General features: G+C 46.1%; 1 protein-coding gene across 1 annotated transcript in view; it reads left to right on the forward strand.

The window, feature by feature from the left end:
- Nucleotides 1-2,722: 2,722 nt before the first annotated feature.
- LOC119381618 (POU domain, class 4, transcription factor 3-like) overlaps nt 2,723-15,274 on the forward strand; it is a 48,380-nt gene continuing 35,828 nt past the window's right edge. The window contains exon 1 of the mRNA XM_049412387.1: nt 2,723-3,772. Within this exon, the coding sequence (XP_049268344.1) occupies nt 3,593-3,772 (180 nt within the window). The 5' untranslated portion in view covers nt 2,723-3,592. The remainder of the gene's footprint in view (nt 3,773-15,274) is intronic.

The following is a 15,274-nucleotide window of genomic DNA, read 5'->3' on the forward strand; positions in this document are numbered from 1 at the left end:
CCACCCCGCCAGAATTCAGGCGCGTGCCGCCAGCACGTGCCGCACACGTGCATTCGTTCCCCTGTCAGCTTCCACACAAAGATCACGCCCCCCCCCCCCCCCCAAACACACACGCATACACACGCACTTCTTTACTACACAAACCTTTTTTTGCGTGTCCGTGCGTGTTTCTGTGCCTCAGAAAAATTACTGAAAATAGACCTTACCGAAAACGTACGCGATGTTGTTGACTAACACGTGACAGCATTAACAAACGCATTTCTGTAACACTCATACAAGGGCGAAAATAAAGTATTATCTGGCATGGCTACCCACGCTGACGAGAAATTGGCCGGAACGACTGGAACATTTGGTTTGATCTAATACGGAAAAGGTGAGGAATCGGTTAAAATTAAGGAAAAACGGAACAATATGTCATCAGGCTTCTGTTATTGGTCGCGCGATGGGAGGTTGCTAGCGCATAACACTACATTAATTCGAGACTAGAAATAGCATGTGCTGCGTGGACGTCCACGAGCTTGTAAAATTTCCTTGCAGCCGTATTTAAAATTTGTAATCGGCGCTTGCCCTCCGCCAGAAAATGCATAAAAACTAAGAGCATCGTGCCTCGAGAAACACGCATTTAGCCTACCCGACAGAAATGTCACAGCAAACCATGGAATCGTGATCTTCGGCTTTGTTCGGCAACATACCTGCTGCCTTTGTCAATTAGGTGAAACTGAAGCCATTTTTTTAACATCTGCAATCGCATGCACGAATAGTTGCAAGTACTATTTTGTTCCCAAAGCAGGAACACATCTGACAAATTTGCCCCTCGAAGTATTTCTTATACAAGGTGTACACTATATGCAAAATACTGCACGGCGACATGTTTCACGAGAGATAATCATCAGTCGTACGTTTGATACCACATAATATACATAACTTTCGATACTCTAGCCCATCTAGGAACAAATTATTTCAGTGAGCACTAGTATACTACGAAACATAATAATCATTGGAAACTTGCCACACTCCATTTGAATGCTGGCATGAAACGCTTGTGTTATTGTTTACCATCATTGTTAAACTATCTTTAACCTATTAATTCTGGTTTATTTATTTGTTCCACTGCTGAACTTAGATCTGTGTTTGTAGAAGGCAACTGATTTCACTTATCCTAGCGCTGTGCTTTTTCTTACTTTTCTATTATTGTCTTTTATTTTTCTTCTGAATTGATCATATTTTCATTTGAGGACAGAATGCAAGAGCGTTTGTATAGTGCAGAAATTTAGGTGCACGCGAAGGAACCGAGATGGTCAAAATGAATCGGGTGCCCCCATAGGTCGACAAACTCGCCCATGAGTCGACCCACCCAGACTAAGATCAAGCCGTCTGTCTGAGTGAGTCCGGGTCAGCAATACTTTGGTTAGTCTGAGTCCGAGTGAGTCTGGTTGAAAAAAATTTTAGTGAGTTGGAGTCCGAGTGAGTCCGGTTGAGGAAAACTTCGGTGAGTCTTAGTCAGAGTGAGCCCTAAGGGCAAAATATATTTCTTGACTGAATCTGAGTGAGCTCCACATCTATTTGCTGACCTTCAATAAAGATATCCTTACTGGATTGCAACCACTGATAACTCCTATTTGAAGGTAGGAAATCAAAAGACGTGCAGCACCGATAACGTGAGATATTAGTAGTAAAGAGCATTGACATCAAGGTCGAAAAAGTTAAGTATACGCTAACGGACTCATGAGTCGACTAACTCAGACTCAGATCAAGTTGTGAGTCTGAGTGAGTCCAGGTGAGTAATGTTTTGGTGAGTTTGAGTCCGAGTGAGTCCGCTTGCGAAAAATGTTAGTGAGTCTGAGTCCGCGTGAGTCCGGTTGAAGAAATTTTTGGTGAGTCTGAGTCCGAGTGAGTCATAAGCGCGAGATATGTTTCATGAGTGAGTCTGAGTGAGCTCCATATTTTTGCCGACCTATGGGTGCCACTCACTGCTGCGTGACTCATAGAAATATGGTGTTTTTTGGCACATTATACATCAGAATTTGCTAATATTTTTCAGAATTTTCGCCAATATTTCTTTTTGAATTTCCGAAAGGGAATATGTGAAACACAAATTATCGTCGTTGTCTCCATAGTACATAAAACTATCGATCTTGCTTATTAAGCTTTTTTTTAACTCCTGCTCTGTTTGAAGTCAATGAAACTGAAATAGTGCAAAGATTCAGCTGTGTACATGCACTGAAGACGATCGATCTGTTTTATCTCTGTGTTTTCCGCTCTACGTCTGGAAAGCCCAAAGCACTGTTTCCCCTAACAAGGCTCTTCGTACGACATTGCACCCACGCAGCAAGGTGCCTAGGCTCGCACGGTGCGCGCGCTCGACAGCTACGGTTAGTTCGGAGCTACGGGCGCACGGCGACTGTTCATCGCGCAAGCATGCCACATGGATTCCTCTCCTTCTCTGCATCCGCTCGAACGTGACGTCACGTGCGTGTGATCTGCGCACGCGCAGACCGGAAAGGGCGCAAGCTCGGGCTCACGCCCAGCCCGCACGCTCCTCACGCCTTCCCTCGCAGCGCCACCAAGCGACGCGACGTGCCTGCGCTCCTTTCTCTCTCTCCCCAGAGGGAAACGAAGAGAGGGCTCGGCGCCCACTCTCCCGTAGATCCCGAAAAAAAAAGCACGATTGTTGGGAAGAAGGGAAGCAGTGAGGGTAGCGTGCGGGAGAGGAGGTTGCTCCGACAGCTGCCGCGGTGGAAACCATGCGCTCTCTGCCACTGCTACTTTCGGGAAAGAAAAAAAAGGAAAGGCCGGACTGGCGTGGCGCTCGCGGAGGAAAGGCCGCCGCGAAGACGTCGGGTCGTCCCGCGCGGATCGCGAAAAAAGGCGGTGCCTCCGAGTTGCCAACTCCACAAGAACCCGGGGCGCCTCCGTCGTCGGGTGCTGTTGTGTGGCTCCACCGTCGCGCGGCGCAGCTCGGCGTTGGCGACGCTCGGTACCGTCGCTAATACGGTGCTCGGCTTTTCCCCTTCCTTCCCATTTCGAGGCACGGCTGAAGCGCCACCCTGTGAATCGTGCGCGCGTGCGACATCAACCAGGTTTCTCCAATGCGTGCTGCACAGAAACCACGACACTCATCTGTAAAACGAGACCAGTGAGCCGAATGGAGAGCGGAAAGAAGGGGTAACCGCTCAAGCGGTTTCGAAGCCACTTCCAAGGAACAGAACGGGAAAAACGAAAGCTCGCGACTTCGCCGTCCTTGAATATCCTGAGACGCTCTGGACCTTCGAGGAAAACCGTGCGCTTCAATATACACGACGTCATCGTGATCTCCCCATTGCTGGAGACCGAGAGTAGCCACTCGCCCTCCGCCCACTACGGGCGGCAAAGACCAGCTGTGTATCAAAACGTGCGCCCGAGGGGGCTCGACTTTGGCTGCGAAAGCGGCGAGCGATGCCGCGCAAGCGGCGCGAGTTATGAGGCGGGCGGTGGCGGGGGCCGACTGAAGTGATCGGCGCCGGAGAGGCGGCGAGGTTTTTGCGGTGCGCGGTGTGTGAGCACGGCCGCCACGACGAAGCACGAGGGCGGCTCGTCGCTCAACTGGGACTGCATGGCAGCCATCATGAACGGCGGCAAGCAGCCGGCCTCGATGCCGCTGCCGCCGCACCTGGGCTCGGCGGCGGCCGGCTCCTGCTTCTCGGGACGATACTCGCCCACTTACCGAGCCGCGCCCCCGGACCCCATGCGGGCCAGGCACTGCGCCATGGCCGCCAACGCCGCCGCGGCACCCGTGAGTATTGCATGACAAGTGGACGCTCTATTCCGCTGTTCGCAACGCCACGTATGCTTTGAATTGCTCCGCTGCGGGCAATGTGACGGTAATGGCATCGACTGATTTTATGTACGGTAGTGCTCTTTTCTACCGGGCAATGCGACTGCAATGGCATCTACAGTTCGGTAGTGCGCCTTGCTAAAGAAGCTTCCCATGCAGTTTAATGTTGTTCCTCTTGAATCAAATAGATAAATAAAAGTGCATGAGTGCAGTGACATGAAAGGAAACAGAAATGAAGAAGCTGAATCAGTCAGCGCCAGCGAGATCTACGTAACGTACAAGAAACATCATGATGATTCCTAGAACTTTGAGTGAAGGAATCCGTAAATTTTTGAAGATTTTTGGTACTAAGAAGTAGGCACTTTATTTATTTTTATTTATTAGTTATTTTCAATACTGTCGACCCCAGTCATGGAGTCATTACAGTCATAAAGTCATGGAGTCATTACTTTATGAATGAAAAAAAAAAACAGACGTGCAACGTCACTAAGCATTCTTGGTTTTGAGCTCCCAAAGTTTCAAGGACAAAGACTGTTGGGCGTACACAAAAATAGAAACATGTTTGCAAAAGAACGCAAACGGAGAACAAGATGAGGCAAGCAGGGCATGGAATATTGGTTACGCAAATACAATTAGATGCGCTATTTTTAACACTCCATATTGCCTGAAGATGGGTTGAGCAAAAACCCGCTTGCAAGTGACTCTTGTTATCTTATCAAAAACAGTGAAACTGGCCGGAACATGTACTGAAAATTAAATAGTTGGTTATCAACAACCCTTGATCGCCAGAGGAACAATGAGCTGGACTTCGTCTCTTTTACACGAAAGTTCATTCAGGCACATGCGTATGATATGCTTTGCTATATGAAAGTGGACGTCTGTCTTGGCTCTCTGCGCAAAATTGAAGGTCGGGTTCTTGAGGAGTGAATTGTCCCGCCCGCAGGCGTCCACTGCTTTTTATTTCGCAGCAACAAGTTCATCTGAAGAACGCGTAGTAAAAATCTTCACCATGTTTCTACTTTTTATTATGCGACGTCATTGTTATATTGTGGCTTGTCTGGCTCGCTCGGTTCCAGCATCGCCTGGCGAGCGCTTAAGTGAGCTCAACCGCGTTATCCGAGCCAGTATCGGCTTTCTCTATAATGACTTCAGAAGAGGTAATAGGTAGTACAGCTTATCAATACCGACCTATTTAAGTGATTGAGCTTACGCTGTAACATTTGATGTCACCCCGTGCAATTTTTCATGGTTCCATATTATAAAGCCAGTATCTATATATACTCTATTAACATAAACAGCTAACGCATAATATGCTCCAACTTCCGCCAGATGAATTTTATCCTTTGTGTGCATTATTCAAACAATGACAATTATATTACAATTTTACGAAGTGCGTTTTTCACGACGATGCCTGGGTGCAGTTATTCGTCGTGGTCACTGGTATCTCCCGTACGACAGTGCACACCCTTTCACTATCTGGTATTCTATCTTGTGCTTAATTTTCCTTGCTTCCTTGTTACTTTTTATTTCCCTCATCATATTTGAGAGTGAGCCACCTCATTTCACGTCCCGAAAACTCGCAAACGCTTACTTTAGTGCCTTGTAAAGCGTGCTTCGCCTTTCAACGACCCTTTATGTGGCAGAGCTTACAGCGCGAAGATCAAGGTCAAACTGGATTGCGTTAATTCGTGAAAGCTGTCGTTTTGCGTGCGAAAGCTGGCGTTCCCAGAAGATCAGAAAAATAAACAAACATGGGTTAGGAAATGATGTTTAAACCATTAAACAAAGAAAACAAAAGTTAAAAGCGCTAAGGTAAGCACAAAGATATGGGGCAGTTTGTTTCGGTCTCTGGTATCCAACATGCATGAAACTATCTTTTTAATCTGAATATTTTATTTTGGCGATTATGCTGAATTACACAGGGAAGAATATAATAGCCCTGCTTCTTAGCAGGATGAGCAAGTAGGAAAGACACGTGTCATATGCGGTGAAGAATAAGTTAAGTACAAGAGAAGCTTCAGCGCAATATGATGTTTCAAGAATTCTTTTTTCCTTATGATACATTTACCGGCATATCAAAAGGCAACAGCAGATGAGATATTCGTCTTATATCCTAAACGTTCATTTCCAGCGATGGTACGTTCACATATTACCAAAGTTTTCACAGATATCAACATATAAAAGCAAATATACCTGGCTTCGCTTTCCGCATCGTCTTTTTACTATTATTCATATTCTTGAGCATGTTAATGCATTCCTTTCTTGCGGCACGGTATCCCTCGAGATGCGAAGCGAAGCTAGCGATGGTGATGCGAACGGGGCCCGATAACCTATCGCGTTCTACTCTTGAAGGCGAAGCTCAAGCGTCCTCCAAGTTTTTTTTTTTCCTTCGCCATCATACGCTTGTCTTAATAAGCGACTACTTATAACGGTAATTTAATCTTCGACGAAAGGTGCATCACCGCATCAATTATACGACAATACCAGTAAGCTGTACACTATTCGCTTTTAATTCTGTCAAAGTTTCTCTTTCTTCTCATATGACCGCAGTTCGTAGGTCAGCAGTACTCCATAGCGATAGTTCATAAACCTAACGCAAAGTGTCTTTCAAAGACAGCACAGTGACAATCACTGAAGTTCCAAGCAGCAGGAACTGAACAATCACTGCTACGAGGCGGAAATAGTTGCTATGCTACTAACGCACTAAATAGAAGCACTAATGCGAGCGTTGCGGCGTTAAACGAAGTTAATCATGGCAAAAGATAAAAAAATTACAAGGATGGGGATACGAGGGGAAGCGGTTATGCACAGATGCGCCTAAAGTAGCCGTGCGTAAATAACCCCTGTTTATCTCCCGCTCGCCTCCATCCTTCTTCTGCCGCTCATTTGCATTCGTCGCGACTGCAAAACAGGCGAGACGCACGTACCCCAGAGCTGCCTCTCCGAGCGTCACGCTTTTTCACGCCTCGACGGCGCCGTGAATAAATCATTCACAACACGATGCACTATTAAGTAACAATCCCCCTCGTCGGAGTACGAAGACTGAAAGGGCCGTCAGCAGGCAGAGAGAAATCAAATTAATTATAAAACGAGAACAATTCGCCTCAATTTATCTGTTCTTTTCGCGAAAGGAAACTGTCAGGTACGCAGGCAGCCAGTTATGCTGGTACCTTTCCTTTTCCCTGGCTGAAGAAAGGTGCATTTTTTTTTTTTTTTGCTAGATGCGCGTGAAACTGTTTGTTTTTTTGCGAACCAGTTAAACGTTAATCGTTGCGTAACCGAATGAATTTGCAAATCCTTTCGTGAGTAGGAGTGCTATGCTCTAGTTAGCTCAAGAATGCCCTGATTTTAGAAGACGAATATTCTTGAACAGGGATGTCGCTGGAGTCGAAGTTTCGACAAGTGGTCTTGTCTTCTTAACTTGCTGAAAGTTGGCTCCAGCAACACTCCCTGTTAGAGAATATTTGTCTCATAACGGCTCCATCTTCTCCAAAATTTGTGCTTTAAGAACTCATTTAACCCTCCCGCACTGATATGTCTGCTATCATGAGCGGCTGGTACCCGTTATTTGGCTGCACGGGATAGCACTAACTGTCTTGTTATATAAAACACTAGGAAGCTAAATATCGATAAATACGGTAGGCAGAAGAACATACATCTACACCGGACTCATTCGCATCAACTCTGATTGGTAAAACGATTAAAAACATATTTCATGCAACAACAAAAAGAAGAAAAAAGAAACGAGTCACACTTCAGCTATAGTTTCAATGAGAAGAAAGAATTCAGTTTAAAAATTGAAGCGAGATTGAACGCGTGATCTTAGAACACGCGAATAAAAACGTGCGGTATATTTCTGGTCGTGGATTATGAAATATCGCCGCTGCATGTAGGCAAAGACAGATGATTGAGAGCCCTTTTTGAACATTTTTTCCTTTTCTTTCTGTTTCACGTCTCCTATATTAGCTGTCCAGAACGTATCTTATTAATATAAACTGAATTCTGTGTAACATTGAGTACCGTACACATTAGCCCTGACAAAGTTACTGTTTAAGGCAATTGGAGGGTGTGTTTTAAGAGTTTAAATTTTGTAACTATGTCTGCTGTGTTCGCCAAACTGTCCTTATTGTTGAGCTATAGGTTAATTTATGACGTCAACGTCAGTTCCTGTTATCCTCAGGTTCAAGGCTCTTATGGAGGAACAAGCAATCAGGCTGATCCCACGCTTTTGTGGAGATCAGCGTCATGTGAGGCTTACTTTAACGTTTGCACGAATGTTAACGCATTTTTAGCGGGGATGTAGTGCTAACGTGCAACCGTTTGTAAGAAAGGATGAAAATAGAGAGATGGTTGTTTTGGGTTGCGAATGACGCTTATTTGTGCAATCCATATGCGTGCACTGCGCAGCGTCGTGTAAGGGGGAGGAGGGTGGAGTGATATATTGAAGAAAGAGGAAAGGAGAGGACCCCCCTCTGGAGATGAGTACTTACAACACCGGGAGCCAGGTCGGGGAACCTACCACCTCATTAGAAAAACCGGAGTGTACCTGAGGTACTGGGAATAGACCCACCAGTTCAGATTACGACTGAGGTGCATGAAAAGAGAATGTAAAATTGTTCAAATGTAGCGCTATTAGAACCTTTTCGAACAGGGGTCCCCAAAGAAATAGCGTTGAAGCCATTGCGCATGCGCGAGACTCAAACAGCGTTTCGGTTTTCCGTCAGACACACTCTTCTTCGACTTTAGCGGGAAACACCCTGAATTGCCCCTGAAGCTTCGCGCCAATAACATGGCAGCGCCGATCGAAACTACGCCACTTATCCAAGACCATACTCACCCGATGTCGGAGCAATTCATGACGTTATGAATAAACAAACATTGGTATCGGTTATCGCTTTCTCCCATCTCACGCACACATAAAAACTTGGACGCAAAACAGCCGAAGTTTTGAAAATGTGTTGTCAATTTGAGAGCCCGTAGGATTAACGCCGCTCGTGATTCAAAGGTAAATTGCCTTGACTGGTGACGGCATGTGAACTCACAGAATGGATTCTTGTATCAGCTGGTAATTATTGTTCATCGTCGCTTCCCTTTCTGACCGCTGAGGCACTGCAAGCGCAAGACGCAAGCTGTGAGCGTAAGACTCCATTCGGAAACTCCTGCGTCCTGCGTGATTCAAGCACGCACACGCAAGGCGCTTTACGAAAACTCCTTATTGTCCCGTGTTACTCTCATCACTTCTTAGAAGCTCACTATCACCCGTTCATCTCTTCCTACACAGTCGCGCTATTCCGCTGGCGAATTTATTTTTCACTGCAATTAAATGTTCATCCCTAGACACGCCGTCGTCTCACTTTGTTTACTTCGCTTCTTTTTCCGCACAGGGCTGCTTCTGCTGCCGCGTTTTTGTTGTGTGTGTGTGTGTTAAAGCACATATTTTTTCAGACATACACTTTCTGTGGCACCAGGCACACAGAGAGAGGGAGAGAGAGAAACACTTTTATTTGTACAAGGATAAGAGCTTTACCTCGTAGGGCGGAGCCCTTAGTTCAGGCCCCCAGTGGCTCGCGCCACTCCACGTGCCCGTCGGATCAGCCGACGCGGCTCCTGTGGCTATGGGCTCCCAGGAGGAATGTGAGGATGAAGGAATAGGGGGGTATCCCGGTGGGTGTGGGCACTCTCAGGTGCAGTGATATGTTCAATGTCACATGCCGAGTTGCACCTACCAGGTAGCATAAGTTGATGTCTACTTGGGGAGATATTACCAGGATTATTGGAGACATATCGAAGGAAAGGCTTTCAAACAGAGCTTTGCTCAACAAAACTGTTGCCAGCGCTAGGTACACATATCTTGCCCTAGTGGCGATGTGCAGTTCTGAGCTGGACGTGCTAATGACCGTGCCAACATGTAATTCTCGCGCCGTGCAAATTCTGAGAATGACGCGCCAGATATCTCTGAGTGCATTTCTACGGTCGTCAACGCATGAGCTGAGTAAAATGAAAAGCCGCGCTCAAAGAGGCGACTGAAGCACCTCTTCAGAAACATGTCTATCGTCTGCCCCAACGAATGATCATCTAACGTGTTTCATTTTTGAGTACAGAATAGCTTTTGGCGTACAAATTTAGTGCTCCTTCACGCGTGTCAAGGCCAGTTACACCGCAAAAAGCCACATGTACACAAACAAGGAGGCCTGTTTGATGAAAACAACACTGTGTCTTCTTTTGTCAAATGTGCCTTCCTGCGTATTTTGTTCTTAAGCGATATAACGTGTTTAACACGATAAAGTAAGAGAGTGAGGAGAAGGCAGATAAAAAGGAAAAGACAACGAGGATCATCCGCGCAAGCTTCAGCTGTCTAATTCAGCGCCGAGAAAAAGCGGCAAAAAGAAATAAAAGCTGATAAATGATGAACACGCAAGCACACATCGCATCGTTGGTGGTCCGCATGGTTTTGATTACTGATGTAGCAGTGACAACATTTCCACTGATAATTGATGTTTTATGCCTCATTGATCTCGCGGTAATATATGCTTTTTTTCAGCGGTCAGTTAGCCCTTCGCGCTCGTGTCTGAACCCCATCATAAAGCTTCATGTTCACCGCCATCTTATAGCACCAAGAAATGCGACTCTAACGATGCGGCAGCGTTCGACTTTGACAATTGCTGAAAAACAAATTTCAGAGGTTGCCGGTTAATTCGTCGTGTTCCCATTCTCTCATCTGAGGAAAACAAAATGGACGCACGGTTTTCCAGAAAGAGTCCTCTTTAGAATGAACGAATAAGCTACGAGAAGAAGGTTCAGCTGCCGTCGTCTAAGAAGCAAGTGGCCATCGCTAATTCACGGTCGCAGTAATTCAGCTTAGCGTGACAACTGTTTCCACATGTGCTGTGCATATTCTCATATCTTTCTGCAATGCTTTGAAAAAAAAAACACCTAGAAATCATACATTTGGTTTAACCGTGCGAAAATGCATAAAGCCAAACATAGCACGGGAACTTCCACAACAGTGTTTTACTTGCATATGGAATGCGGTGGACTTGTTACAAAAGTCACGCAGAAAACTTGAAAGTGAGAAATAAAAAACCGTGATACGAGAGTGCATTCTTCACTTCGAATCGCCCATGCTACAACTAGCCCCACATTCCCTAAAGACTGTCCCGTTTTTGTTCATAATCCTTTCTCATACGTTACAATAAAAGGTACGGCTAGCTGACACCGAGTCCTTCTGATCGTGGTTACATTTTTCACACAACATGCTTGAATAAATATGGCAAATATTGTTTTGCATTTCGATTGAGGCGATGTGCTATAGAGACCCGTGTACTGTGCCATGTCGGCGCACGTTAAAGAACAAGATAGTCGAAACTTCCGAAGCCTTTCGCTACAACGAGCCTCATAACCGTATCCTCGTTTTGGCAGTTAAAACCTAAAGATGTTATTATTTAGAAACTGGTCTAACAATGCCAAGAATGCTGCTCATATTTATAGGAAGCTGAAGGATCAAGCTCTCCGTTGGGTGAGCTTGTGCTAATTTTATTCTGAACGCGGTGGGCGGCGAGTGAATAAATCGCTCCACGCTCTCTGCATGCCACCATCATTTATACAGTGGTTTAAGGGAAGCCACTGGTGAAAGACTCGAGGACGACGCATCTTTCTTTTAAAACAATCACTCCAGCCGATTTTGATACACATGTTATCACACACACCAGGGTTGGCGGTGATGCTGACGCAGATTGCACGCTCTGCGGCGGTATTCGCATCACGTGCAAAATATGGTTCAGTATGACTGACTGCCTTGCTATCAGGGTCGCTACACCGTTTGCGAAAATTCCTATATGGCAAACGTAGGCCGACAAGAAAGTATAATAATATCTGGGGTTTAACGTCCCAAAACAACGATATGATTATGAGGGACGCCGTAGTGGAGGGCTCCGGAAATTTCGACCACCTGGGGTTCTTTAACGTGCACCTAAATCTAAGTACACGGGCCTCAAACATTTTCGCCTCCATCGAAAATGCAGCCGCCGCGGCCGGGATTCGATCCCGCGACCTTCGGGTCAGCAGTCGAGAGCCATAACCACTAGACCACCGTGGCGGGGCGCCTACAAGAAAGTTAGAGTTCACTCAGACTCACTCGAGAAATATATTTTGCACTTAGCGCTTACTCGGACTCAGACTAACCAATATTTTCCTCGACTGCACTCACTCGGACACAGACTCACTAGAATGTTTTTTTCTCAACTTGACTCACTCGGACTCAAACTCATCAAAATATTACTCACCTGGACTCACTCAGACTCACACTCGTGGCTTGATCTGAGTCTGAGTGAGACCGAGCGAGTCGACGTATCAGAGAGTTTGACGATCTATGATAGCAAATGTTTTTTACAGAAGTGCAGTAAAAAGAGAACAGTGGTTTTCTGTTAAACATGTCACTGGCAAAAAGAAAGACGAAGCAAGTTCGGTAATATGTCTTTCCATAGAGTAGCAGTTACATAGGCCCGGTCACCAATTATTGTATTTCAGAATTTCGTGGTATTTAATAGTTTTTGTAAAGTGAGAACCGACATTATGGCCGGTGGAACAAAGAAAACAACAAGTGACGAGTTCCCTTTAATCGTTGAGTCCAGTACGGTTGCCCGATTTTAGGTAAAATAAATATATCGAAGGAGATAAATGTGCCTGACTTTATAGGCCTCGCAAACCACGCCGATGCTGCTTTGACCTGATTTAGTGTGATTCCATTTCGAGGCATTGCAAAACAGTGAGTGGAGAGCGAGATCAAACTACGTTGACGAGGGGGGTTGCGACGTTTGAGTGAAAAGATATACTTGTTTTGGATAAACACGCAAGTGTCACAACTGAAGATAAGATGCAGCCATTCTTCTCGTCGTGCTGGTCAGTTCTGCCTTGAAGCAGTTCCAATCTCCGGGTGTCGTAAAGCTTGTCCTCACGAGACAGCCTTGCAGTAAGCGTACAGCGCGACGGTCAAAAGTGAAGGTAGACGCGATAAGTCGAGTCTTCGCGTTGTACGCTTACGGTCATAGATCAACAAATAAAGCCCAGTCAGACACCCTGTCAATCTTTATCGCAAAGCTAACAAAAAAAAAAAACAGGAAGGACGAAAACGTACAATTCGTAGTCTACATATATTGTATATGCGACAGTAGCGTAGTATTGAGCTTGAATGAAGAGAATGTTTTTTATATATATATATAGCAGCCTACATGACCCAACCTTGGCCAACATTTATCATTAATTAGCCGACATTAGTCATCATATAGCCACCAGTAGCAATCATTTAGCCATATTGTTGCGAGACAGAAACCGGCAAAAACGCGGTTTATTTAAGGAGAACGCGGAAATCACAAGGCGAAGAACAAAGCGAAGGAAGCGCTAGGAGCATCATCCCTTGTCTGCCAGTTCTTGTCTTTTTCATCTCGACAATATTTAGCCAATATCATTAGCTATCTTCTAGCTAATACTAGTGGATATTAACCGTCATTTATGCAACCTTATCAAACATTATCCACGGTTAAACACTGGTAGATTCAAGCGAGAAAATGCGGTAGAGCCAGAACGCTCCTCACCGCTCCTCACCAATCCCCGAAGTGTGAGTTCCCACTTCGGCGATATTGGAACTCGGCGGAATTCACCAACGCTCATCTGCACAGCGCGGATACTCAAGCTCTGTATTCCGTCAGGAAAATCTCGGGCTGAGGAGACGTTTCTGTGCCGCCGTAGTTTGGCGTGGCTTGCACGAATGCCTACTCCTTTCGGATTGGAATGGCTCAAAAACCTACATGTGATAACTGCAGCGGCGAAGAAACGTTCGTCCATCTTCTGTGTGAGTGTTCCGATTCAATGCGCCCAGAAAAGAACTTTCCGATACTTTGGACAGACCTGGGAAGGATCCTGGGATACTGACCGAGTCTGTCCTCAGCACATAAGGCGTTGAAAACGTTGTTGCGCTTTTAAAGGACAGCCGGCATCAGTGAAATAATTTAAACAGTGTCGTAATCGACTTGATTTGTTGTTGTTTGTTTGTTTTTCTTTTTTTTCTTTTTGTAGCGTCTATTTCGATTCTCTTTCATTACCCCTTCCCCAACTCTGGGTAGTCAGCTGGTTTAAGAACTGGCTAACCTCCCTGACTTTCCGCCTGTTCCTTCCTTCCTTCCTTCCTTCCTTCCTTCCTTCCTTCCTTCCTTCCTTCCTTCCTTCCTTCCTTCCTTCAATCGCCGAAAAGAAGGCACGCTAAGATAAGATGTCGCATGCAAAACAATGAGAACATCAATTATTCGAGACCAATCACAGTGCACTGGAGTCCTCGTGGCGCTAGAAAACACGCACGGCGAAGGAGCCACGTGCGCCCGTGAACCGCGCGGGCGGCGGCCGTCAATGGGGTTTGGCGAGCGCGCTGATCCGTCCCGCTTGGCGCTAAAGCGTCGCCGTCCTTTCCCGCAGCCGCGGGGGAGCGAGCGAGGCGTGCGAGGACCTGTTGTTTCGAGTGGTCGCGCGCGCACGCTGCTGCTCGAGTTGGCCCAAATCTGCCTTTCCAAACCTACTGAATTATTACGGGCGCCGGCTCATTAAGATTTAAAGCCGCGGCGAGGACCTCTCCCGGCGCCGCGAACCCTTTCCACCCCCTCAGCGCGCCGCCGGCACTTCGGCGGCGAGCGCGCTGTCGAGCGCGTTCCACAGAGGGACGCCGCGAGCGCCGGACGCGAGAGGCCAGTTTTTTTAATAGTAAGTGTTAAGGAACAACGAAGCAAATTCATTGATCTGTATGCGTGGACAGAAACACGTTCTACACCGTAGAAGCGCGAACAGTTGAGCTGTCTCTGCCTGTATGTGTCTGTTTCCTGAGCGAGAGCGTTATTTCTGTCTTTCGTCGATGTAGTTTCATCGTCAAGTTTTCGCTCTTAAAAAAAACCACACATGTTGTACACCTTCTACTTCTTGTCATTATAAGTGATGCCAGGCTGCACAGCTCACTGACGTTTGAGTTTTCAAGGAGGAAATGCGGAGCTCTTCTTCTCCTACACGCTTCAAGAAGATTTTAACATTCTTAGTATTCCGCTCGGTTTATCGACGCTGTCACCCTACTATATTTGGGCAAAGATGGCACTCTTCATTTTGCCGACCATGACACTTTTGGGACTCGCTTCTCTATTCAATATTGCAAACATTGAGTTTACGGGAGAAAGGCACCGCAAGGAGAGAGAGAGTTCATTACTGAAAAGCAGAGATACAAGCTTGAGTATTAGGTACTTTGTAGGCAACGGGAAGGGGAAGATGGGGGAGGCCATAGAAGAATGTGGACAGAAGAAGTAAAAAATTTCAAGTTTTGTAACTTGCCAGTAGCTGAGTGTCACTATAGTAATGTAGCACTACAGATCCAATACTTTAAAGCGTTCCATAAGCCCACATAGATGCTGTTCAAGTGAGCAAGACAAACTG

This window comes from Rhipicephalus sanguineus, chromosome 2 (assembly GCF_013339695.2).
Source record: "Rhipicephalus sanguineus isolate Rsan-2018 chromosome 2, BIME_Rsan_1.4, whole genome shotgun sequence".
Taxonomy (NCBI): Eukaryota; Metazoa; Arthropoda; class Arachnida; order Ixodida; family Ixodidae; genus Rhipicephalus; species Rhipicephalus sanguineus.